The sequence below is a fragment of the Paroedura picta genome, chromosome 3 (genome assembly GCF_049243985.1).
Source record: "Paroedura picta isolate Pp20150507F chromosome 3, Ppicta_v3.0, whole genome shotgun sequence".
NCBI lineage: Eukaryota > Metazoa > Chordata > Lepidosauria > Squamata > Gekkonidae > Paroedura > Paroedura picta.
Window position 1 is genome coordinate 65,072,817 of NC_135371.1, and position 22,705 is coordinate 65,095,521.

Below are 22,705 nucleotides of genomic sequence, written 5' to 3' on the forward strand. Positions count from 1 at the left end.
GGTTGGCGACATCACCCAGAATATAGCATCTGCAGAGGGCAAGTAAGAAGCTAAAATATGGCATGCTGAAAAGCCCTGAAAGTTTCATCCCCAAATACGTTCCTGATGGGCACTTTTAGAATTGGCAAATTTTGAACTTTCTGGGACTGTCTGATAGAGGCCAGATTTTTTTTAACCTTGAAAACACAAGAGTATTTTGATGCACAGGGACAGGATGGTGGCATTATAAATTTCTGCTAGAAGCAAGTGTGATTTTCTGTAACTTTAAATATTAGAACATTTACCAGGAAGCCTTGCAGCCCCCCCCCCAACATATTTACCACATAAAGTAAATACTTTGAAATATGGATATCTTTATAGTCCTGTTTGCCACCCCCCGCCCCACCAGAACAGTTTGAAATCTCAAACAAATGCTTTGGGAGAATAATGAGGGCAGAGCAATGTGAGAGGTCTGAGCTGATTTACAAGGATTTACAGATCTGGGAAAGTGATGGTGAATGCCAAATACTGAATGTGCTTACTTTGCTCCTGGTTGGTAGCATAAGCTCTGGCTCATCTTGGAAAGTCTTAGCAGTATAAAGAATTTTCTTGACCATTTAGAGATATCGCCAGACTCTTTAAAAACAACTCTGAGTATTACTTCTGCTGTGAAAGAGTACATTTTCCTATCACTAGGATCTCCTTGGCCAATTAATGCAAGTCAGTTCATATTTGCATAAGTAGCTGATTATGATGATGCCTTCTAGATATCTCTAAAATCTGGCTGGGATCTAGAAGCAATTTCTGCTGAAATAAAGGAATTCTGTCAGCAGAGTGTTCTTACCTACTGCCTTCAGCTCAATTTTGAAATACTTTGCCCCTCCCCAGTGCTGCTCCTGAAAGATGGGGACTTTTAGGAACAGCATGAGAGGGGGGGGATCAGAGGAGTGCAGCAACAAGGGGAATAAGCAAAAATCACCCCCCTCTTCCATAAGTGGAAACCTTTAATGGGATGCAACCATATAATTCGGGCTTTTTGCTGGTGATTCTGCTCACATTGTACAATATGCACCAAAGCATGCCACTGTTGGTTGTGACAGTGGAGCCATGCCCAGCTCTGGAGCCACATCATATGAATACTACATAACGTGTAAGCAATGTGAAATTATTTATTCCACTTCACAGACTAAAGTGTTTGGCAGAGATCGGGTGAAATTCCTGGAGAGCCTAGTAGTTGGGGACATTGCAGAGCTGAAGCCTGATCAGGTAGGTTGGCGGCCTGTGGGTTAGAATATGTGGCCTATAAGTATAATAAAGAAATAGATTTCTAATCATAATCAATATAAAGAAATGTATTTCTTCTTTGAATGTTTGAAATGAGCAAAACTTTCACTTTTAGTTTTAAGTTTGTTTCCCCCGTCTCTGGGCAGAGAATGTGCTGGGGATGTGGAACAAAGTCAGTTCAATTGCTTTCCAGATTTACCTCGGCCCACCTTCATATATGTTTAGACAGTGGGATGGTCAGGCTTCCCCACCCACTTCAGGGAGGTATTAAATTAGACTCGGAGGTATTAAATATAAGAGATTTCAGCAAGGAATTTCTGCAAAATTTCCAGGAAAAGCTTATCTGACCCAGCCTGTCCAGGTCAGTAGGTGGGGAAAAGAGAGGTGATAAAACTTCTGGATGGAGGAAGGTCTCTTTGGTGCTGAGTCCATCAGAGCAGACAGAACGCTTCTGGAAGAGGTGGGCATTAACCACATGCTGGCCAGAAAAGCTGAAGAAAGCTGCAAGATAATGTAACTTCTGTAGAGATCTATACCTTCCTAAGCTAAGGAGCCTGTCTTATATTTTATCATCTGATAGTACATGTATAGAGAAAGCAACAGAAGAATTTCATTTACCCATTTATTTTGAATGCTTTGCTCAGTCTGGTGCTGTACTACAAGTATGCCTGTGAATATTTTAATAAATACTTTATAACTTTGGCTGATGGTAGTGGTTCTCTGTACCACACAGAGCTCCACTGTTGTGGACATGCTATTTAAAAGGAGCACCAGAGGGAAGGCTGGCAGTTAGCAAGTGGCTATTCCTCTGGGAGTGTACAAGGCAGCAAACAATCCCTGTAGTGACCCAGTACTAGGCAGTAGGAGAAACAGAGGCAGGGGAAGCTGGAGGGGAAGCTGGGAGTCTTCACCTTTCCAGTGGACAATTCCTATAAAGGTCAAATGGTGGTGGCAGATTACTGGAAAGAAAAGCCGCTCCAGATATTGGGAAAACCTTGGAGGGTGTGGTGGAACAAGGCCTGAAGGACAGAACAGGTCTGTTCCACCACAGTTAAATACAATGTGCCTAAAGCATATTTCATTTTTGCAAGCTATATTCCAGCACCATATACCAAGTACTGGGTGGGGGAGTTGATGTTACAATCCATTATTAATAGGTGCACCTACAGTTCTTGAACATTTACCTTCTATCCAACAAACACATAAATGAGCCTCTTGTGGCGCAGAGTGGTAAGGCAGCTGTCTAAAAGCTTTGCCCATGAGGCTGGGAGTTCGATCCCAGCAGCCGGCTCAAGGTTGACTCAGCCTTCCATCCTTCCGAGGTCGGTAAAATGAGTACCCAGCTTGCTGGGGGGTAAACGGTCATGACTGGGGAAGGCACTGGCAAACCACCCTGTATTGAGTCTGCCATGAAAACGCTGGAGGGCGTCACCCCAAGGGTCAGACATGACTCGGTGCTTGCACAGGGGATACCTTTACCTTTACCAACAAACACAATGGATACACCATTCAAGCTGATAACTGCCTTTCTTACCCCTAACTTTAATGCCTTATTTTCTACTCAAACATATATCCAGATTGCTCAGTCTGTTTTCTTTTGCCTGGTAACTTAAGAGATCGAAAGTCAGGGACACCTTCTGGACTAAGAATGTCTAATTCAATACGAACTTTGTTAGTCTTCAAGAAGCCAGTGGACTTTTGTTTTATTTTGCTACAACAGACTAGTACAAAGCGCTACTACCCCTTTGCAATCAACTTAAGGGGCCAGTCACTGGAGTCAGGCTGAACCCAGCTTTATTTCCAGGGCACACTATCTCTGTTCACAAATGAAAAAGGAGGCATCCTAGATGATTTGATTGTGACCAGCACCTCAGAGCAGCACCTCTATGTGGTCTCCAATGCAGGCTGCATGGACAAAGATTTAGCCCTCATGCAGGTAAGTCTCCAGCCACCCTGGGAAGGAGGCAACACAAGAAATAGGGATAGGTAGGTAGTTACTTCTGTTGTTCTTGGTGACAGTCTCTCTCCTACAGTTGATGTTGAATCCTGTTATAGGAAGGACTAGAATTAAAGCTCATTGTAGCTGATACAATGGGCGATAGCGGGGGGGGGGGGAAATAGCAAAGAGAGAGGGAGGTAGAAAGGAAGATATTAAGATATAGAGAGCTTGGCATTGGGAAGAGTAAGGGGAGGGGTTGTCCAGTCTGTAAGGGCATGAGGTTGAATATGTATGTTGTGTGGGGGCTTCTCGTGGTGTGATGACAAATGGAGGCGTGGGTATGGATGGGTGTCAAGAACCTGTGGTGTGGAATGTTCGTTGAGTGTGGGAGAGGACTGACCATTGGGAATTGTGGCATAGTGGCTACAGATGAGCTTTCAAGAGCCATGTCTTCAGATATGTGAAGGGAAAATCAGACCGGAGACTCTTCTTAGGGGAAGATTACATGGCAACCAATTCCTCCCAGTTCTGTGGCCCTAATCCTTCTGACTCAATTTTTTTTACTGTTGATATAACGTTATGTGCCCACATGCTTCTTTCACTGTTGTCCCTTAGAACAGTGGTCCCCAACCTTTTTATCACCGGGGACCACTCAACGCCTTTTACTGAGGCCCGGTGGGGGGGTAGTTTACTCCTCTACTCTCAACCACTGCCCTAACGCTCTCTGATTGCTATGGTAATGTTTAAACATCCCTTCAAAATAAGATACAGACACGCCACAACAATGAAGTGTGTTGTAAAGGGCCGGGGGGGGGGGGATGAAGTAAAGGGCCGTGGGGGAGGGAAGAAGGCGTCCTTCGGGGCCCACCTCCAATTAGTTGAAGAACCACATGTGGTCCACGGCACACAGGTTGGGAATCGCTACCTTAGAAGAAGAAGAGCTGGATTTTTGTACCCTGCTGTTTACTACCAAAAGGAGTCACAAAGTGGTTTACCTTTTCCCTTCATCTCCCCACAATAGACAATATGTGAGGGATGTGGAGCTGTGAGAGGTCTGAGATAAATGGGAATGGCCCACAGTCACCCAGCAGGCCTTAGGTGTCTCTTAAGCAGTTTAAAAGTGCCTTCCCTTCCTCTCCCCATAACAGTCACCCTATGAGGGAAATGTCACACAGCAGGCCTCAGGTGTCTCTAAACAGTTTAAAATCGCCTTCCTTTCCTTTCTCCATAACAGACACCCTATGAGGGAAGTGGGGTAGAGAGCTTTGAGAGAACTGGAAATGGCCCAGTCACCCAGCAGGCCTCAGGTGCCTCTAAGCAGTTCAAAATCACCTTCCCTTCCTTTCCCCATAATAGGCCCCGTGAGGGAGGCGAGCGTAGGGGCTAGCCCAATCAGGGTGTGGATAGCTGTGCTGGCCACACCCTGGTTTGCCTGTATTCAACTTGGATACCCCGGACATGTTCCTCCCACAGGGGTATTTCCCCTAGAGCAGTGGTCCCCAACCCCTGGTCCGGGGACTGGGACCGGTCCGTGGATCGGTTGGTACCGGGCCGTAGCTCCTCCTCGTTCTCCTGCCCAGCTGCTGCCTCAGGGGCTGCCCCGCCATCTGCCGCTGGCTCACCTCCGGTGGCTGCCATGGCTGGGGCTCCGCCTCAGCGTGGCACTGCGCAGCTGCTGCTAGCAGTGTCCCCCAACGGGCGGCGGAAAGTCAGGGGCGCCAGTGGGAAAGCGAGTGGAGCAGGGGCTCAGGGGGCGGTGGCGACGTCCCTAGGCAAAAGACTACCCCCCGGTCCTCAGTAAAATTGTCAAGTGTTGACCAGTCTCTGGTGATAAAAAGGTTGGGGACCACTGCCCTAGAGGAACCATAGATAAAGATGGGATGGGGTGGACAAAGGAAGGCTGTCCCTGGTGCATCATGAACTTGCAGTCATTTTTGCTTCCGTTCACAGAACAAGGCAAAAGAAATGAAAGCTGCTGGACATGATGTGGATTTGGAGGTTTCAGACAATGCTTTGCTTGCTCTGCAAGGTAAATTGCACCTTTGCAAAACTAAAGAAACTCCTTTATCAGTAAGAGGGCCAGGCCTTCATCTTGTAAAAGAATGCATGGAACTATTTCAGTGCCTATTTCTCTGCATTTCCCAAGCCAAAGCTATGTTCCTGCTCACCTCCCTAGGCTAGCTCCAAGTTATTCCTTTTGTTCTGTTGCATTTGCTGCCCCTCCCATCTAAAGCATCATCTTGGGTTTGCTTTGTTAGGTTCAACTGGGTCCTGCTGAAAGTATATCAACTGGCCTTGGGCTTGAAATCAAAAGCTCATTGGTACCCACTTCTACACCCCTCTCTATCCTTGATCCCTAATCAAAATAGTTAGGTTATGAAAAGTAAAAGAAACACAGTGTTCATTATGTGGATAAAACATAGTCTATAGCTGAAATATGCAATTCTTCCAGTACTCAAGTGGGACTCATCTTGGGGGGGGGGGGAATCTAAAAAACTAACAACCACTTACAGGCCTTTCAGCTTGTTATTCCGCTTCCTCCTTCCTCTATCAGGTCCTGCCATGGCCCGTGTGCTGCAGGCTGGGGTGTCAGACAATCTGGCTAAGCTGTCCTTCATGAGCAGTGCGGTGATGAGTGTATTTGGAGTGCAAGGCTGCAGGGTCACACGCTGTGGCTACACAGGCGAAGATGGCGTAGAGGTACCATGCAGTCAGCTCACCCACGGGATTAAACGGGGTGGGACAATGTAGCAGCAGAAATGATGTGGTGTGGTGCTGTCTGCTTGCAAGGGGAGGACCTGAGAAGGGAAAAGTTATTTCAGGTCAGGGACCACACACCAAACCCAGTTGGTTGGGACTGAGGAGTCAGGCCATGTGACCAACAACAGGCTGGTCAGGAGTGGGCAAGGTGAAGGAGGGACTGAAGGTGGCTCGCAAGGGTAAAGTCCACTGACCAGATAACAAATGCCTTTCCCTACCCAGATCTCTGTCCCTGCAAGCCAAGTAGTGGAGCTGGCTGAGCTACTGCTCAGGGATCCAACGGTGCGGCTGGCTGGACTTGCTGCTCGAGATAGTCTGCGCTTGGAAGCAGGGCTCTGTCTCTATGGGAATGACATTGAGGAGAGCACGACTCCTGTGGAGGCCAGTCTGACATGGACTCTAGGTAAGCATTTGCTGCACTTCTGGATGTGTGCCTTCCCCTCATTTTCGTGGCTCAATGCAGAACTTGACCAAGTTCCTCCCCTGGGCCACCAAAATCAACTACCATATTTATTTATTTATTATTTATTGATTGATTGACTTATTACATTTGTACACCGCCCTCCCCTGAGGCTCACACAAAAGGGAGGCAACCAGGAATGTGAGACTACCCCCCTAAAAAATAAGTTACCTATAAAAGGTTATTACTGTAACTGTAACTTAAATCCACTTTCAGATGGGCTGTTGGCAAAAACCCTAGTCTTCCGTTCAGAAAAAAGGGGTACTCCAAGGTCCAGAGCATGCTGGAAAGGGAAAAACACAGAACCAATATATTAGCAAAAGGAAGAAAGCTGTAAGGGTTGTTCAACAGCATGCTGCATAATATATATTTGCCCACAATTACAGGGGCATTTGGACCACAGCAATGGAATTACTAATCTGAATACTAGCAATACAACTTTCCTTCTGACTGGCTTCCAGGGAAACGACGCCGTATTGCCATGGATTTTCCTGGTGCGCATATCATTTTGGCTCAAATCAAAGAAAAGCCAAAGAGGAAACGTGTAGGACTGATTTCCACGGGGCCTCCTATCCGTCAACACATGCCGATCCTTGGTCCAGAAGCCAAAATAATTGGTAGGTAGAACAGCTTCCAGCTTCAGAGCATGACTGGCTCAACATCGCCCAGGGAACTTTACCACCATATCAAGAGCTCAAGCTTATGAAAGGTTTATGCTAAATCAGTTTTATCTTTAAAGTGCCCCTGGTATTTTAATTGTTGAGAAGGAGCTCCTAGTCAATTCCTAATATAGCACATCCTAGCAGTTCAGCTACTGCAAATAATATTTGAAGAACTCTACTGGATACCAAGAACAGTTTGATGCTTGACTGTGCTTCTCTTCCTTAGCTTAACAAACTACTTAAATCTATAGCTACAAGGTCACCACTTAAGCAAAACTAGGGCCATTAAGGATGGGGAGTACCCCTACAGAAATTAAAGAAATGTAGTAGAGGTTGCATGTCTCTCACTGATCTGCCTTTCCTTCTGGTCCAAGGTGAGGTTACCAGTGGCTGTCCCTCACCCTGTCTGCAGAAGAACGTTGCCATGGGCTATGTGGAGAGTGAACACAGCAAACTTAATACAGCCATCATGGTAGAAGTGAGGAAGAAGAGCTGCCCAGCTCAAGTGACCAAGATGCCCTTTGTACCCACTCACTACTACACTGTGAAATAAGCAGCTGCTGGCACAGATACTATTTTGTACTCTGACAACTTATAAAGAAGCAGAGGGCCATGGGCACTTCCTTTACAAATGGTGGCCACTAAAACCAATCTGTACTAAAAGAGGTAGACTGGCTTGAATGGCTGAAGAAACTGCTTTAGTAACTGAAAAGGACAGCATAGACTAGTCCCAGGTAAACAGCTTCTTTAAACTACTACTGACATAGCAATAACTGGAGCTGCCCCAGTCTCAACACGGAGCCTGTCTAATTCTGGTTTCTGTAGTTTAATGGGAAAAAAATAAAAACACCTTTAACTTCTCTGCTGACCTCTAGTTATTTGAGATGCAGTCATAAGAAACATGCTTTGGATTTGTTCAGCTAGGAGGCCTTCTGGTAAAGCTGACAGACTTGCTTATTGTTTCTGCTCTTACAGTAGGCTTGCCACTTTGGTATGTTTCAGCATTAGAGCTAGGTTTTCTTAAATATGTTCTGATCCTAACTGGTACATTTTATCATGCTTTTATTCCCTTGGGTGAAAGTTGGAAGGCGTTTCCTGCAGGTGGTCTCAGTGAGAAACTGGAGTCCATCACTCACAGTTCCACCAGCTCAAGCAAATTTCTGTATGAACCTTACATTATTGGTAACAGGAGTTCTGGTCTCAAAAAGGATTCTGGCCTGCAAACAAGCTCTAAGATACAGGCAGGCCAAGAATGAACTTGGCTTCAGTCACCACACTAAGCGACTTCTTGGCTAGTTACATTCTCATCTTTCTGATTGTGCACACAAATTCCTTTTCACCCAAAGACAGACAACTGTATTTTTAAAGACAACCTGTGGCCCTGTTCTAGAAACAGTGGATTGGTGAAATCTAGAATTTGAAACGGACAGCAATTTGAGCAATTCTTCAGCTTGGGTGAATTCTTCATTTCTTTCTGGTCTGGAAAATTCACAAGGTAGAACTTGAAGGTGCTACTTGGGGCTGTAAAAAATGCTTAGAAAGGAGCTTATGCCTCTTCGTATCTACTAGTGTTCATGAAGTACTAATAGCATCAGCGATGGCAATAAGAAACATATGGCTTGCTTTGTCCATTATGTCTTTATAATCTGTACATTATACACAATCAACCAGGAGGGAGTAACTGGCAGAAATAAGTGATCCTTCAGCGCCTCTAATATCTCACAGCTGGACAGCACACTCTACATTCTTCCTCCAGCACATGAGCACTAAGAACTATGCTTTGGAAAGAAAACATTTGGAGAAGCTGCTGAGCTCCATGATCTCATTGGGGACACGCAATGCAAAGACTGATTGGGGCAGGGGAAATGGGAAAGATTTCAGATTTCTTGGATTAGGTCACCACAGCATCCCAAAGACTTATCTGATACTTGCAAGGATGGCTCAGCCAATGAACTAAAATCTGGGGTTCTCCCACCGCCAGTGTTCTTCTCATCTTTGAGGTCTGCTTCCCTTCTGAGCTGAGGCTGCTTCAAGTTAGGAGAAATCCAAACGCCCCAACCAACCCAATGGGCTCAGCATGATGCTTGAACAGACCCAGGGATGGTTTGCAAAAATGATTAGCACTGTGGTCAAAGGAAAAATCTAAACCACTTAAAGGAGGGAAACTTTAGCTTCCCCAACCTGAGTAGCGCAGCCCTGAGACTCCACGCTTGATAACAGGATGAGCAGGAGTAGTCACAAGTGAGCAATCCTTACAGCACCAGTGTTGGCCAGCAGCCAGGCCACAGGGCAGGAGAAAGGGCAAGTATGGCTGCAATTTCCTCAGCACTGAAGGACCAAGGCCTCTGGCCTGACAGGCATCCTCTATCTCCTGGAGCAGCAACAGTCTGGTTTTGGCAGTTCCCATCATCATTCCCGATGGGTTTTCAAAGTTTCATTGCTTGAGCTCTCCCTAAGGAAAATCAGATATAACCCATTAGTAAGTCAGAGGCTACAGAGAGAAGTCACCCTGCTGTCTCTGGCATAAGACATCCAAATTGTTATTGATTTCATCATAGGGAAGGGTACGCCAAGTCAGCAGTCTAAGACGCTCACCACATCGAGAAGTGGGAGGATCCATCTGGTGTTCCTCCATTTTGTCCTCCAGCACCTAGAAAGGAGTAGGAAAACAGTCAGGCAAATGCTTTCTCTTAAACTGTTCCATTCCAGGAAGAATTACCAATGTTTCTTGCAATGGGATTAAGATAGAAATGGATCAGGGAATAAAATAAATTAAATTCTATTCCATATTGCCACTGATCAAAAGGCTACTTATTCTGCTAGTAAAAATTTGGCAGCTAACAGCAAACTATTGAGTCAGATGAATGATTTCTTCTTAAAGTTTCTGCAGTAACGCTTATTTAGCACCCTTTTTTGGCACAGCATCACTTCCTCTCTGGGATAGTGGACAAGCCCATCCTTCTCACAGTCTCTCTGATCACTCCAATTTCTTCAGATTTAGAGGAACATTTTGTAGGAGTAATGCAGAATAACTAAACAGTATAACCAAACAGGCAATGCTTGTGCTGAGGTTGGAACATAAGGCAGCAATTAATGTTCATAAGCTAGGAAATGTTGGGAACTTCTGACTCTTTGGAAAATATTTCAGGATGATTTATCTAAAAAATAAAGAAATAAAATGGCCATATGTATTCTTGATTATCAGTTTTAGATCAAAGAATCCTAAAAATAGAAAATGAAGACACTCAAACCATTTTAAACTGTTTTTATTCTTTTAAGATGCACTAAGAGATAACAAAAAAGTAACAAAACAATCCACAGAAGCTCTCCCAGTTGAAATCAAATAATGTAGCTGAACTGTGCATTTAAGGGATTGTGAATTGTGTATTAAGGGGTTTTGATACTTACCAGAAGTAAATATCAATGCCCTTTCCAAATATGAGTTGGAAAGGACATTATTGTTTACAGGGTCTCTGATCATGTTGGGAACTCCAGTACATTGCAAGAAAAGGAAGCAAGCTTTCAACAAATCAGATGACTAGTCTGCCCAGCTTAATGCACTGGATAAGTTTTCCATTGCTAAGACACACCTGACTTTGTTAGGATGCTGGCTTTTCTAGATGAGAGCTTCTGCTTTTTAGTGTCTTAGCTGTCACTAGTAGGACTGACATCAAGTCACAATTATAAGTATTTACACATTGCATGTTGTGCCCTGATATCAGTAACATTAAGCATACATTCTAGGTAAGCCTCAACAATTCTAAGTTTAATCACCATACAAACTAAAACTTTAGACAACTGCACCAATTGCAGCAGACGGTAATTCTGCTACCCCATCCCTGAAGCATTACCTGGTTCCTACAATATGACACCTTCTGATGGAGTAGGTGTGAATGAGCCAGAATTTTAAGGATGCCTTCATATCTAGTTTGGCCCACAGCACTCTATGCTGGCATCACTAGAAAGTAGAGTCTTGGTTCATGATAAAGTTAATCAATTAGCCTTTCAAGGACTTGCTGTTCTTAGGCACTATTCCAGCAAGGCTGAATAATATTTCCAATCCTCAGGCATCAACAACAAATGTCTCAGCTTAAAGGAAACTAGGTATCCAAGGGAGGAAAAGTTCAGCAGGTACAGATCCCTTCTGTCTCATTTGGATTCTGGTGACTCTTATGTACAATTTATGCACAAAACAGTCTTAGCCAAATATTACAAGGAGAAGGGCAATAAAGGGGGCAGTAGCTCAGTGGGAGAGCAGGTCCTTTGTCTAGTTTCAGCAGAGTTCAGTGTATTCTGTTAAATGATCTCAAGGATGTTATGAAAAATATTATGAACACAGAATATATGAAAGATTCAAAAGCTAGTCTTATTTATCACAGGACCAACACATAAGGCTCTCTTTTCAACTTCCCCTTGCAAAAACTCAGCAAGGCAGAGAGAGTGTGAATATGTGCATGAGTGGCTCAAGGTCAATCCATAACCTTCAGTTATATGGGGAATCTGAACCCAGCCCCCCAGCCCCGTCTGACATTACACAATAGTACCTTCCTCTTCAGAGTTATTCCAGTTTAGCTTGTACAGCAAATTAGCTTTCTTTCAAGATGTGTCATTCTCAAAAGATGCTTCTACAGAGTGTTACTCTGAAAACAGCTGCCATTGCAGTACCTACCTAACCTGGTACCCAACTACTTGCAGTCTTAGGCAGGGGTGAGACTACAGAGTTAAGAGAGATTTTGTATTATGGTGGCTGTTCAGTCCAATAAGATTGGCATCAAAGTCGACAGGGTCTAACAACAGAAAGTAGAGCCAAAAGCAGCAACTACCTTTATGAACAGCACAAAGAGCAACAATGGACTGACTGCCTTTCCTTCTTCCAATCTGAAATGCCACCAACAGCATAGGACGACCTCAAAACACATCGTTGCAGCCACGGCCACCTGCCTTTGGTGCAATTCATACTCTTTTATCTTAGGACTCTTGACTTCGCTTCAGCCACTAATCTCTGGCAAAATACCGGCCCCAGAGCCTGCTATAGAAACGGGCCATAGCTTGAAGACTTTGAGAGAGGCACACCGGCCTCTGAATAGGGGAAGAAGGGAAAGCCGTGCAATTAGGGTCCCCGCTGGCCAGTTCAGGAAACTCCTGGAGATTTAGGGGTTGTACCCGGGAAGAACCGGGCCCTCAGTGTTGTATAATACCACGGAGTCCGACTCCAAAGCAGCCGTTTTCTTCCGGGGGACCCCCAGGCCCCATCTGGAAGTCGTCTTCCCTAAAGGCAGCAGTGGCTGCGATGCCAGCGGTAAGGGAGAGGCGCTGCAAAGGGCGACCGGCGCGGTCCCGCGGAGGCGTCCTCCCTCCAGAGTACCGAGCGGGACGAGAGGCCTACCTTGCCGGTAGTAGAGGCCGGTGACCGTGTTCCCATAGACCCGCCAGGCCACCTGGATGCCCAGCAAGCTCAGCAGCAGCCAGAGCAAGAGCAGCTGGAAGAGGGCGGCCCGCAGGTCCTGGGCCTCCCAGTCCGACAGGAACTCTTGCCCCAGCCAGCTCAGTGCCCGCAGCGCCCGCGACGGAGCCTCCCACTCGCCCGCCGCCGCCGCCGCCGCCGCCATCCTCCCTCGGCCCCGCGCAAGGGCGGCCCTCGAGAGCGCCTGCTGCGCAAACAAGGCAGTCGGCGGGGATAGCACGGCGCATGCGCTCGCAGGAACGCAAACCCCGCCTCCGCTGCCCCGCTTCTCTCTCGCCGGCTCCTTAACTCCTCGCTCGACCAAGGCCTCGGGCCAAGTTCCCGCCAGCCAAGCTTCCTTCCCGCTGGGAGCCTCCGTGCCCACGCACGCTGCCTCCGGTGCAGTCCCCGATATGTGTTGCCTTCGCCAGGTGTCCCCCTGGAATGGAACCCCAACAAATGGCAGCTTCTCCGCGGTGCTTGTCATCCCTGTTTGCTCCTGGCATCTGTTGGACGTGTTCAGGACGCCGTGTGATCATTTACTGCTCGCGCTTTGCCTATAAGCACGGACTGCCACCTCCCACTTCATGGCCTCCGCGGAAGAGTGCGAGCGCAAGAAAGCTTACCCCTTGAATAAAACTATGTTGGCCCTAAAGGCGCCCTGGACGCAAGCTCCGTCCTGCTGCTTCTGACCAACACCCTTGAACAGCTCCCGAAGCATTCAAGAGAGCGTTTACTCTGAACTAACGCCCGCTGCCGTCAACGGGGTTTACTTCCGAGTAAGTGTGGTTGGGATCGCACCGCTTGCAGCCGGATCCTCGAATCAAGCTGCGTACGATTGAGCGGCGCTGTTTGCTCAAGACTGTCTCATTCGCCTCGAACCCCTTCAAAGTACTGACGAGCGCTTCTCCGGCCACTTTTGGCGACGCGTCCAAAACAAGGGCCGGTTTCGCCACCGCGGGAACCGGCGCGCCCGCAGCAACCTGTTAGGGGCCCTTCGGCGCTCGGTTAAGAAAGGGAAACAAGCCGTGAAGACGATCCCCGGCCCCGCAGCAAGGCGGGTTTTGAGGAGCAGAGGCTTTTTTTTGCGTTTTCCAGTCACTTGGACCATTTATGGACTGGGAACTTCACTGCCCCAGCTCCCGTTCAGGACCACAAACTGGGGGGCGGATGAGGTGCACCGGGCTAAATGCGCCCCCATGTGGCTGCAGGAAGAGGTGGGACAACCTGCCACTGCAGCCCAGCATGAAACCTCCCGTGCGTAAACGGTCTTCGTAAGGCTATCTTTCGAAAGCCGCAGTATTCGTCTAGCTCAATTCATAGCGGAACATAATAATAATAATAACCCTGCATCGCGCAGGCAATGATCCTTTCCCAAGAGATTGCTTCTACACAGGATCGTTGTCCGAACCAGAGTTGAGCGCCCTCGTCCTGAAAAGTGATTGTCCTTCAGTTTCACTTTCGTTTACAGTGAAAGGAAAAGCCGGGCGTTTACTAGGGAATCCTTAGCGCTGTGGATTTCTTAGCATCGCAGACACGTATCGGATTGAACTGATACTGGAGGCAGCTCTCAGTTCAGGTAAGGTTTTTAATTCCCCCCACAAGGCAAGAGGTACAGAACTGATAGGCAGTCCTTGCGGCGGACACTCCCTGTGAGCCTCTTGTTGGTATTTATGCCCTTCCATGCAGAGTTGCCAGTTTGCGGGTTGGGAAATACCTGGCGGTTGTTTGGGTGGAGCCTGAGGAGGAGGGTGGGTTTGAGGAAGGGAGACTCAGCAGGGTGTAAAGCTATAGAGGCCATCCACCAAAGCAGCCATTTTCTCCTGGGGATCTTGGTCTTCTGGAGATCCACTGTAATATCAGGAAATCTCCAGATGTTACCTGGAGGTTGGCAACAGTTAAATACCAGTGTAATGTAGGGTTCTATCCCAAGTTAGTTGTGCACTTGTTGGTTTTCTAAGGGTTATCTTCTGGTTGTCTTGTCAGGTGAGTGTTCAACTAATGGGTGGATTGCTAGAGATATGTAAACTAATGGATGTGCCTCTATCTGGAGAGCTGCGTTTGATCCTCCCACATGCAGCCAGCTACTCACAGCCCTGTTAGAGCTGTTGTTACAGAGCAGTTTCTCGCAGCCTCACCTACCTCACAGGGTGTCTGTTGGAAGGAGAGGAAGGGAAGGCAATTGTAGGCCGCTTTCTTTCGGTAGTGAAAAGTAGGGTATAAAAACCAATTCTTCTTAAATTGCACATGTATGCATCAAAGACCCCAAGTGTCTCTTCTCTGTTTGCAAGTCACCTTTGTGGAAATGAAATTCCCAGCAAAATCCAAAACACAGGGCATAATGCCACTCCTTCATTAAAATGCACTGATCTTCAGCTGACAAGTTGGAATGCAGACCTATGGTGGTTCACTTCAGTTGTACAACTGCCATTTACACCAGTCTTTTAAAGCAATTTTTCTAGAAGGGTAAAAGAAAAAGGAGGAAGAGAGAAAAAGAAGATGGATGTGCTCAGACAAAATACTGAATAGTGTAGTTTGAAGTAGGAAGCCATGCTGGTCTGAAGCAGGAGAGCAAATTTAGAGTCCAGTGGCACCACGATAAGTGTGAGTGCACAGGAAAGCTAATTCCTTGAATAAAACTTTGTTGGTCTTAAATGTGCCACTGATCTCTAAATTTCTTATAAGGAAAAGTATGCCCTATATGTTGGTTGGAGTTAAAGCGGCAGCCTGCCATACGGAGGTAATGTGTAATCTGGATTTGTGAAACTTCCACACTACCCACAGAATGACATGAGGAAACGATATATTTACAAATGGGGTATGAGATATAGTCAGGCTACCAGGTAGGCTTTGCTTTGGAAGCCTTGGAGCTTAAATGACTTCCTAAATCTTGAATGAAAAAGGGGGGGAAGAAGTTTACGTCAAGGAATTGACTGATTTCCTTCTGTCTGATGGATAGGAACAACATGAGCACCTCAGGGAACCTTCCAGAGATCGACAAAGGACTGTACTCGCGTCAACTGTGAGTTATGCCAGCAGGAAGGCCAGCTAAACAAAAAGGAATGTTAACTAGATAGACCAATAGGGTAATGATTCTGGCAGCCAGGGCAGAAGGGTTCACTGCAGGCAAATACATTATGTTGGAGGAAGGCTGGAAGAACGGCAACACTGTCCTGACACTGGTGGCATACTGGCAATGTGGTGCTGCTAGTCAGTATCATATGACCATTCCCTAGAGGAGAAATGAATGAAACAAGCACCCTTTGATAAGGCAGGATGAGCAAACTGGAGTGTATATCCACCAATCACAGAGCAGATTGCTGCCAATGCTCCTATGAGTGGCAATCTTGGATGCAGCCAGCGGACATATGCTGATGTAGCCCTCTGATATCACACAACTGCTACCCACAGAGAAGGGTTGTGGCTCTGGAAAATACCAACTTTGCATGCAGAGGGTGCAGTTAACAGAGGCTTAGTGTATAGAAATTGGAGTTGAAGCTTTTTGATGCATGGAAGTAAATAACACTGATGACGATGGTGACATTAGCCCTTTAGTTGTGTCTGACTCTTGCGGATCCTGTGGCTCAGCTGTCGCCGCATCTTTCAGTCTTGCACCACTTCTTCCAGTTGTATAATGTTCTGGCCAGTGTCCATTTTGCTCTTCTAACCATCATGGTCTTTGTTGACCTGGCTTCCTTTTACCACTGATCGACTCTATCATAATTGCTTGGATTGAGTTGGATTGCATAATTGAGTTGGATTGCATGATATGGCCAAAGCAAGTGTGCTGGAGTTTCATGATTTTGCCTTCCGGTGGTAATATCAGGCTGTAGGCATTCTAGTATTTGCTTGCTTGTGACTTTTGCTGTCCATGGAATCTGCAGGAGTGAATAACATCACTTGGTAAATAACATTTATTATTTATATTAATAATATTAAGCCTCTGATAAAGGGGCAAGACATTTTCCTCCAGTACAACATTCCTACGCTACCATAGCTCACCAAAGGAAATCTCTACAAACCGCCCAAGACTGCTCCTGTCAAGGGTTCAGAATGATCCTAGTCAACGTAGGACTTGGAAGCACCAACCTTTGGCCAGGCAAGGGAAACGCTGTATTCAGTGCTCAGCATTGGCCATGATACAGGCTTACAAAACCCGGTCGATGGACATGGCCATTTATTGGAATTTGGAGAAAGGTATGTTGTCACTAAGAGGGAGCCATAGAAGAATCCTGAGGGATGAAAAGGGATTTCTGAGGAGAAAAGGGAAAGAGATGCTGGAAAAGAGAGAGAAAAGGGAAAGATGCTACCCAGTTCTACACTGGCATAGTGGCACTGACGTGATGCTGGTGAGGCTGGTTACAGAGTATCTCCAAGATTTTCTGCCATAGGCTTAGTCACCATCCTTAAACATGCTTAATACATGCTTTATGATCGCACTATATGACAGTTGAAAATGAGACTAAGGGGCATGTTGGGTTCTGGTATGGTATGAAGGCAGGAAAACCAAGTTAGGCAACAAAGTCACAGGGAAAAACTGGGTGTAAAGTTTGAAGAAAGCATGTGCCATATTACAAAATCAGGTTCTTCCCTGGTATACCTTTTCCTAGCTACGTTCTGGGCTATGAGGCCATGCAGAAGATGGCTACAGCTGCCGTGCTGGTCTCTGGCATGAAGGGACTGGGAGTGGAGATTGCCAAGAATATCATTCTTGCAGGTGTGAAATCTGTTACTGTCCATGACCAGCAAGAAGCGCAATGGAGTGACCTCTCCTCACAGGTATGTTTGTGGGAGCACAGGTGCCAGGCATGTGGCAAAGCCCTGATCCTTTGTTGGCACTATACCCACATTGTGGAGGGGGGATTGTTCATATTTTGCCTCCCAAAGGCCAGATGGTTACTATTCATTCCTTCCACTAAATGTATGTTTAAAGACAATATACATTTTGGTGTTCTTCCCACCTTTTAAAATCCTCAATCTGTACCAAGAAAGACTGCATTTTATTAATTTATACAAATTATACTTCAGACACATTTTGTGTTCCAAGATCTCCAGTTACATCATAAGTCATCTGAACTCTTGAGTGGTCCTGTTTGCCCTTATAGTTATGGTGACTGAGGGGAACCCACATATTCAGAGACACTGAACCTCCGAATCCCAGGGCTAGGAAGCAACATCAAGAAAAGGCCACGGTTATTCTGCCCTGTTGCCGGGCCCTCCAAGGCTGTGGGTTAGCCACTGTGAGAGAAAGGATGTTAAAATAGACAGACTGTTGGTCTGATCCAGCAGAGATCTTCTGTTCGGCTATAGCTGGGCAACTTTTACTAATAACTGTTCATAATTTAGCTGCTTTCATGAGCTATGATGTAATCTAGGCGTGAAATTCAAATGAGGTTGCACAATTCGTGAAGTCTGATGAGTCAGTTTACACTGCTATTAAAAATAGTCTGAAGCAAAACAGTAATGTGCCACCGGTTCAGCTCATTAGCAGCCAAAAGCAAAACAAAGAACCCATCCCAAAGTGTGGAAAGGGAGTGAAATCACTGCCTCCTCTCAATGCAGAATGAATCCCTTCCCCTTCAAAGCTGTTGTGTGATAAGCTGCTGGTTTAATTAACATTACAGAAGTTAGGTAATACTTCAGCGCTTTGCAGGTTTGTTTGTTTCTTTAAGCCATTATATTGAACTCTGACTCCTAATGGGTCCTGTTCAGACTCATAAGCTAATATCCTCATTTTTAATATAACCTTCCACTAATCGAAGTAGTGTCTTTGTAACACCAGAGTTAAGAACATGAATACACTGCTAAGTGTATCCTCCCAGTTATAATGAAATTCTATGATCTCGATCAGTTAACACATTTTCCCATTAATAACAAACTATCTTTAACCGCTCCTGCGGAGCGGATCAAATAAAGCAGTAAGCAAAGCGGCTCCTGATTCGCCCCTCCGAGTGGCACTCAAGGCCCAAGCAGCCAATGCGGCTCCCCATTGCCTGCTTGCCCCAGCCTCGCCCAGGCCACCAGGGGACTCACCACACAGTTGGCACAGACCTCCGGCCTGGTCAGTCCTCCCGGCGAACTCTCCTCCCCCGGGGGAAAGGAACAGGGACACTGCGTCGAAGACGAGGTGTCCCTGTTCCTTTCCTGCCCCCCATGATCACACTGCCAACAACCCCCACCTAACCGCCCCATACTTCCGCGCCGCCGCTTCCCACACACTCAAGACACCCACCCACCTACCTCAGACTACCCCCTTGATCCCCTGAACCCTTTCCGCGCCCCCCCATGACATGACACCAACTGGACGCCTCTCGACCTGCCGCGCTCCTGGCCCTTCCCACCCCCACCCCGACCGTTCCTGTCCCCGGCCCATTGCCGCCAGTCTACTCACCCTGACGCCGTTTGCTGCTTCGCCGAGCCTTTTTGCCCCTTCCGACTGGGTCGCAGGGAGGCCACGCGGCCTGCACGGCCTCCGCGAACGACCTGGAATGAACCAGGCATGTGCGGACTCTTGCGCATGCCCGGTGCCCCTGCCCAACCCGCAGACGCGCCCTCGCCCCGCCCCCAAGCCCACGCTCCCAGACCTCTGACGCGCCTCCCGAAATCTCCCTCGCTGCGACTTCAACAGGCATGTGCGGACTACAGCCCATGCCTGCTTGCTCTCGTCGCCAACCCCACCAGCCCGAGCTGCCCTGCCTACTCGCCACCGCGCCTGCTTTGCGCTGCCTCGCCACCCGCCGCTACGCCCAGGTGAGTCTGCAAACACACCCCAGCTCACGGTCGCCTGAACACCGCACCACCGCCCTTCTCCCCCCCCCCCATGACAGCCTTGCCCGCCTCACAGACGCGGCGAGACTGTCCCTGAGGATGGGAGAACACCTGCCTGCGCAGCCCCGGCCCCCGGGAAGCCTTCGCCCTGCGATGGCTTCCCTGGCCTGGCCTGCCTAGTGCCCATTTTATTCCCACATAAAATGGGCTTTGGTTCTAGTGTAACTGTATTATGCATACCTCTGTTTCTTCTAACTATGGGAGGTGGTAAAACCTATATCACAGCTGTGCAGTCCCAAGCAGAATGACTCCTTTCCAAGCTCATGGACTTCACTTAGAATGATGCAACTTTGCTTAGGAGCGCACTGCAGGTTACTGAAGTCCTGCTTTTTTGACTTCTGAGATTTCCTCAGTCATTGCATTTCCCACATATTACCAAGCCTATCTTTTCAATCATGAGGGACAGAAATTTGTTTGTTTTTGTAAAGTAAATGAATGTTGATATATTCAGGATGCTTCTCCTTCCAATACCAAATTTCACACTTGGCGCAATCACAGAATGTAAACAACTCTGGCAGTAGTCTGTTGAACCAGCAATTGGCACACCCTATTTTTAATTTATTTGGTGGGGCATAAAGCCTGGGAAAGGAACTATTGGGTCAAATCTTGTGTCTGACCTCAGGCAATGTACTGAATCTGGGGTGTAAACTGCACGGAGCTTTATTCCAATCCCAGGTCGATTCAGTCCCTGCCGTCTACACAGAATGCGATTTCCATTTTGATTTTGGGAGATTTAAAATTTCCCTCTGCAACAAGCATGATTGATCCGGAGTCACCCTACCATTTTTTCGTGATATCCGGGAGTGCTTTTAATCCTTAATATTGGAAGAATTGAATTGAGAAAGCACTGACTCTGTGGTAGAGCAGTTCTGATTGGCCAAGGCTGTTAGCTTTTCTTAAAGAGGAAGCCCTAATTTTCTTTCTGTAGAAGCTACAGAAGCCCTCACTTCTGTGGATAGAGATTTGCCTTGTGGCTTTTTTTTTTCGCTTCAGTCCTTCCCCATTCAAGGAAAGAAAAGGAAGGAAGAAAGGAAGGAAGAAAGATGCTCCATCTGGGCTTGGCTCCCCCCTCCCCTTCTGAGCTTCACTAACTAGTGCAGAACACTTGGGGGGGGGGGAGGAAGACTGAGTTTAAATTGATCTGAATTCAGCAGAATCCACACCGGGAAAAAATAATGTAAGTGCGGAATCAGCCTGGGAAAAGCAGCAAAAGAGTAAATTCCCTGATTTTCTAGGGCTGTGAACACCATATATTTCCCTGCTTTTAAACATTGCTGTCTCTTTTCAGTTCTACCTGTCTGAAAAAGATGTGGGGCAGAATCGAGCCGTGGTTTCACAGCAGCGTCTTGCAGAATTGAACCGCTATGTGCCAGTGCTGGCCTATACGGAAAAACTGTCTGAGAGCTTCTTGTCTGCCTTCCAGGTAGGGACAGAGCTGCATGTGTCATGCCTTATGCCATCCTACAGTGGGAGAGAGAAGAAGCAGTTTTGGTGACTCTTCTGAAGGGCATCCCAGTAGCATCCCTCCTAGTGCTGCACTGAGCAAATTTTGAAGTCTTCCTTCAACCTGAAGCGCCTTCCTCCACCTTAAGGGGCTCTTCCTTGACTTGAGGCACTTCTTTGGTTATCTGGTATTTACACAGGATTTTATCCAAATCCATTGACCTCTGCTTCTTGCCCTGTAGTTACAAACAAACCTATAGGCCTGTGGTCACATGTTTTGACAGTGGCAGTACAAGGGTTAATTATCCTACAGAGCTAGTCACGGTTCTAAATCTGCACCCAAAACACTTAGTCAAAATCTGACTACTCAGTTCACATGGTGAGCTGGACTTAGGTGTGTTACATTTTGTGGAATCGGGGCCACCCAAGCATTCGGTGGAGGCAATACAAAGATGTGGGTGCTGATGTGCCGCAGGGGCTCAGCTTTCTTGTGGCTGCTGGTGGTGTGGGTGGAGGCAATGGCTGCACCCTCTGCTTGTCATCACCACCTGGGTCTGTTTTGCCAGAAGTTGGATCCAAGCCAGAACAATGCTACAGCTTGCTCCCAGCCCCCAGCAGCCACAAGGGATGGCCCTGGCTGTGGCTTGCTTGGCCTGATGCTGGATGTGTACGGAGCAGTTCTTTGGGAAGTGCCTCTGCCACGCTGCATCTCATGGCCTTCTGTGAGCAGATGGTGCTTGTATCCAGCCTCACCCCACCCAGCATTCAGCTACAACTTTCTTTGCAGGTGGTGGTCCTGACCAACTCACCCTTGGAGGAGCAGCTGCGTATCAGTGATTTTTGCCATGCCAACAACATTTGCTTTGTCCTTGCCGACACAAGGGGCCTGGCTGGGTATGTGCTGGCCTGTGTCAGGAAATATTACTGTGATGGCAGTTAGAGTGATGCCGCGGTAGGGAGATACACTCATATATACATTCCGTATGGAGCTGGGGGACACTGTAGGGAAGAAGCCCCTGTGAGGAGAGGCTCATAATGGTCATGATGGTGAAGGGGCAGCTTAAGCATGATGCAGTATTTTATTTATTTATTCTATATCGCCACTCCCAAATGGCTCATGGCAATTCACAAAAGAAAATCTCTCCACAATAAAATCTCCAGAAAACAATCATTAATACCCCAGTCATAAACATTAAAACCCGCAATTACAACCGCTTGCTGGTGGTGACAACACCCTCCCACCGCCTGGTGCACAGACCTTCTGATACAAGTGTCTCAGGGGAACCATCTCAGGGTGCACCCCTATGGGAAAGCCGTATGACGTCTTCTTCCTTTCCTCCAAACTCTAGACAGCTCTTCTGTGATTTTGGAAAATCCTTTCCGGTATATCATGCTTCTGAGGCTGAACCTGTTTCTGCTGTCATTCAACATATAACTCAGGTAGATAAGTTTCTCCCACTGTGCCTAGTGACTTGCTGCCCTGCATGTCCCACTTTCTGTGCTTGCCTTTTTTATATCCTGGACTCAGTCTATATATTTCCATGAAGACCATTTGTTTTTGATCCAAGAGTAAACATTTCTGTCTGTGTCTTTTCTTCAAAGGGTAACCCTGGCGTGCTGACAGTAGCCTGTGAGGATGAGGAGGGACAAGGCCATCAGTTTGTGGATGGCGATTGGGTGACATTCACAGAGGTTGAAGGGATGACTGAACTTAACAACCTTGAGCCCTGTCCAATTCTTGTGGCTGGTAATGTGATTCTTTTTCACATTGCCTGTGCAGGCGGTTCATGTCAGCTCACAGAAGAAAGTATGGTGGGGGGAATAAGACAATAACAGGAAGGAATGGTTTATAGAAGAGGACTTTGACAAAAAGATGTTGGGGTGCCATGTGTGCAGAAGGCTTGCAT

At 47.1% G+C, this 22,705-nt stretch overlaps 3 protein-coding genes across 13 annotated transcripts in view; 2 read left to right on the top strand and 1 right to left on the bottom strand.

Annotated features, from left to right (window-relative positions):
• The window catches only part of LOC143832159 (aminomethyltransferase, mitochondrial-like), a 30,934-nt gene extending 22,990 nt beyond the window's left edge, over positions 1-7,944 (top strand). For 2 of the 3 annotated variants that reach the window (XM_077326109.1, XM_077326111.1), the window contains 7 exons: positions 1,165-1,245; positions 3,068-3,199; positions 5,153-5,231; positions 5,757-5,902; positions 6,185-6,365; positions 6,884-7,039; positions 7,459-7,944. In XM_077326109.1, the coding sequence (XP_077182224.1) occupies positions 1,165-1,245; positions 3,068-3,199; positions 5,153-5,231; positions 5,757-5,902; positions 6,185-6,365; positions 6,884-7,039; positions 7,459-7,637 (954 nt within the window). In that variant the 3' untranslated portion in view covers positions 7,638-7,944. Of the gene's footprint in view, positions 1-1,164; positions 1,246-3,067; positions 3,200-5,152; positions 5,232-5,756; positions 5,903-6,184; positions 6,366-6,808; positions 7,040-7,458 lie in introns of those variants that run through there. The other variant, XM_077326110.1, reaches the window with a different exon arrangement.
• Positions 7,945-8,707: 763 nt separating this feature from the next.
• Positions 8,708-13,014, bottom strand: TCTA (T cell leukemia translocation altered). Its single transcript, XM_077326131.1, has 3 exons — positions 12,471-13,014; positions 9,680-9,734; positions 8,708-9,536 (listed from the first exon to the last, which is right to left on the bottom strand). Exons 1-3 carry the CDS (start codon positions 13,012-13,014, stop codon positions 9,494-9,496), a joined length of 642 nt encoding a protein of 213 aa, XP_077182246.1. The 3' UTR covers positions 8,708-9,493.
• A 63-nt stretch (positions 13,015-13,077) lies between these two features.
• Positions 13,078-22,705, top strand: part of UBA7 (ubiquitin like modifier activating enzyme 7) — an 81,862-nt gene continuing 72,234 nt past the window's right edge. For 5 of the 9 annotated variants that reach the window (XM_077326089.1, XM_077326090.1, XM_077326092.1 and 2 more), the window contains exons 1-7: positions 13,078-14,106; positions 15,487-15,549; positions 17,138-17,306; positions 20,644-20,778; positions 21,586-21,692; positions 22,148-22,238; positions 22,401-22,545. In XM_077326089.1, the coding sequence (XP_077182204.1) occupies positions 15,494-15,549; positions 17,138-17,306; positions 20,644-20,778; positions 21,586-21,692; positions 22,148-22,238; positions 22,401-22,545 (703 nt within the window). In that variant the 5' untranslated portion in view covers positions 13,078-14,106; positions 15,487-15,493. Of the gene's footprint in view, positions 14,107-15,486; positions 15,550-16,402; positions 16,725-17,137; positions 17,307-20,643; positions 20,779-21,585; positions 21,693-22,147; positions 22,239-22,400; positions 22,546-22,705 lie in introns of those variants that run through there. The other 4 variants (XM_077326097.1, XM_077326094.1, XM_077326093.1 and 1 more) reach the window with 4 other exon arrangements.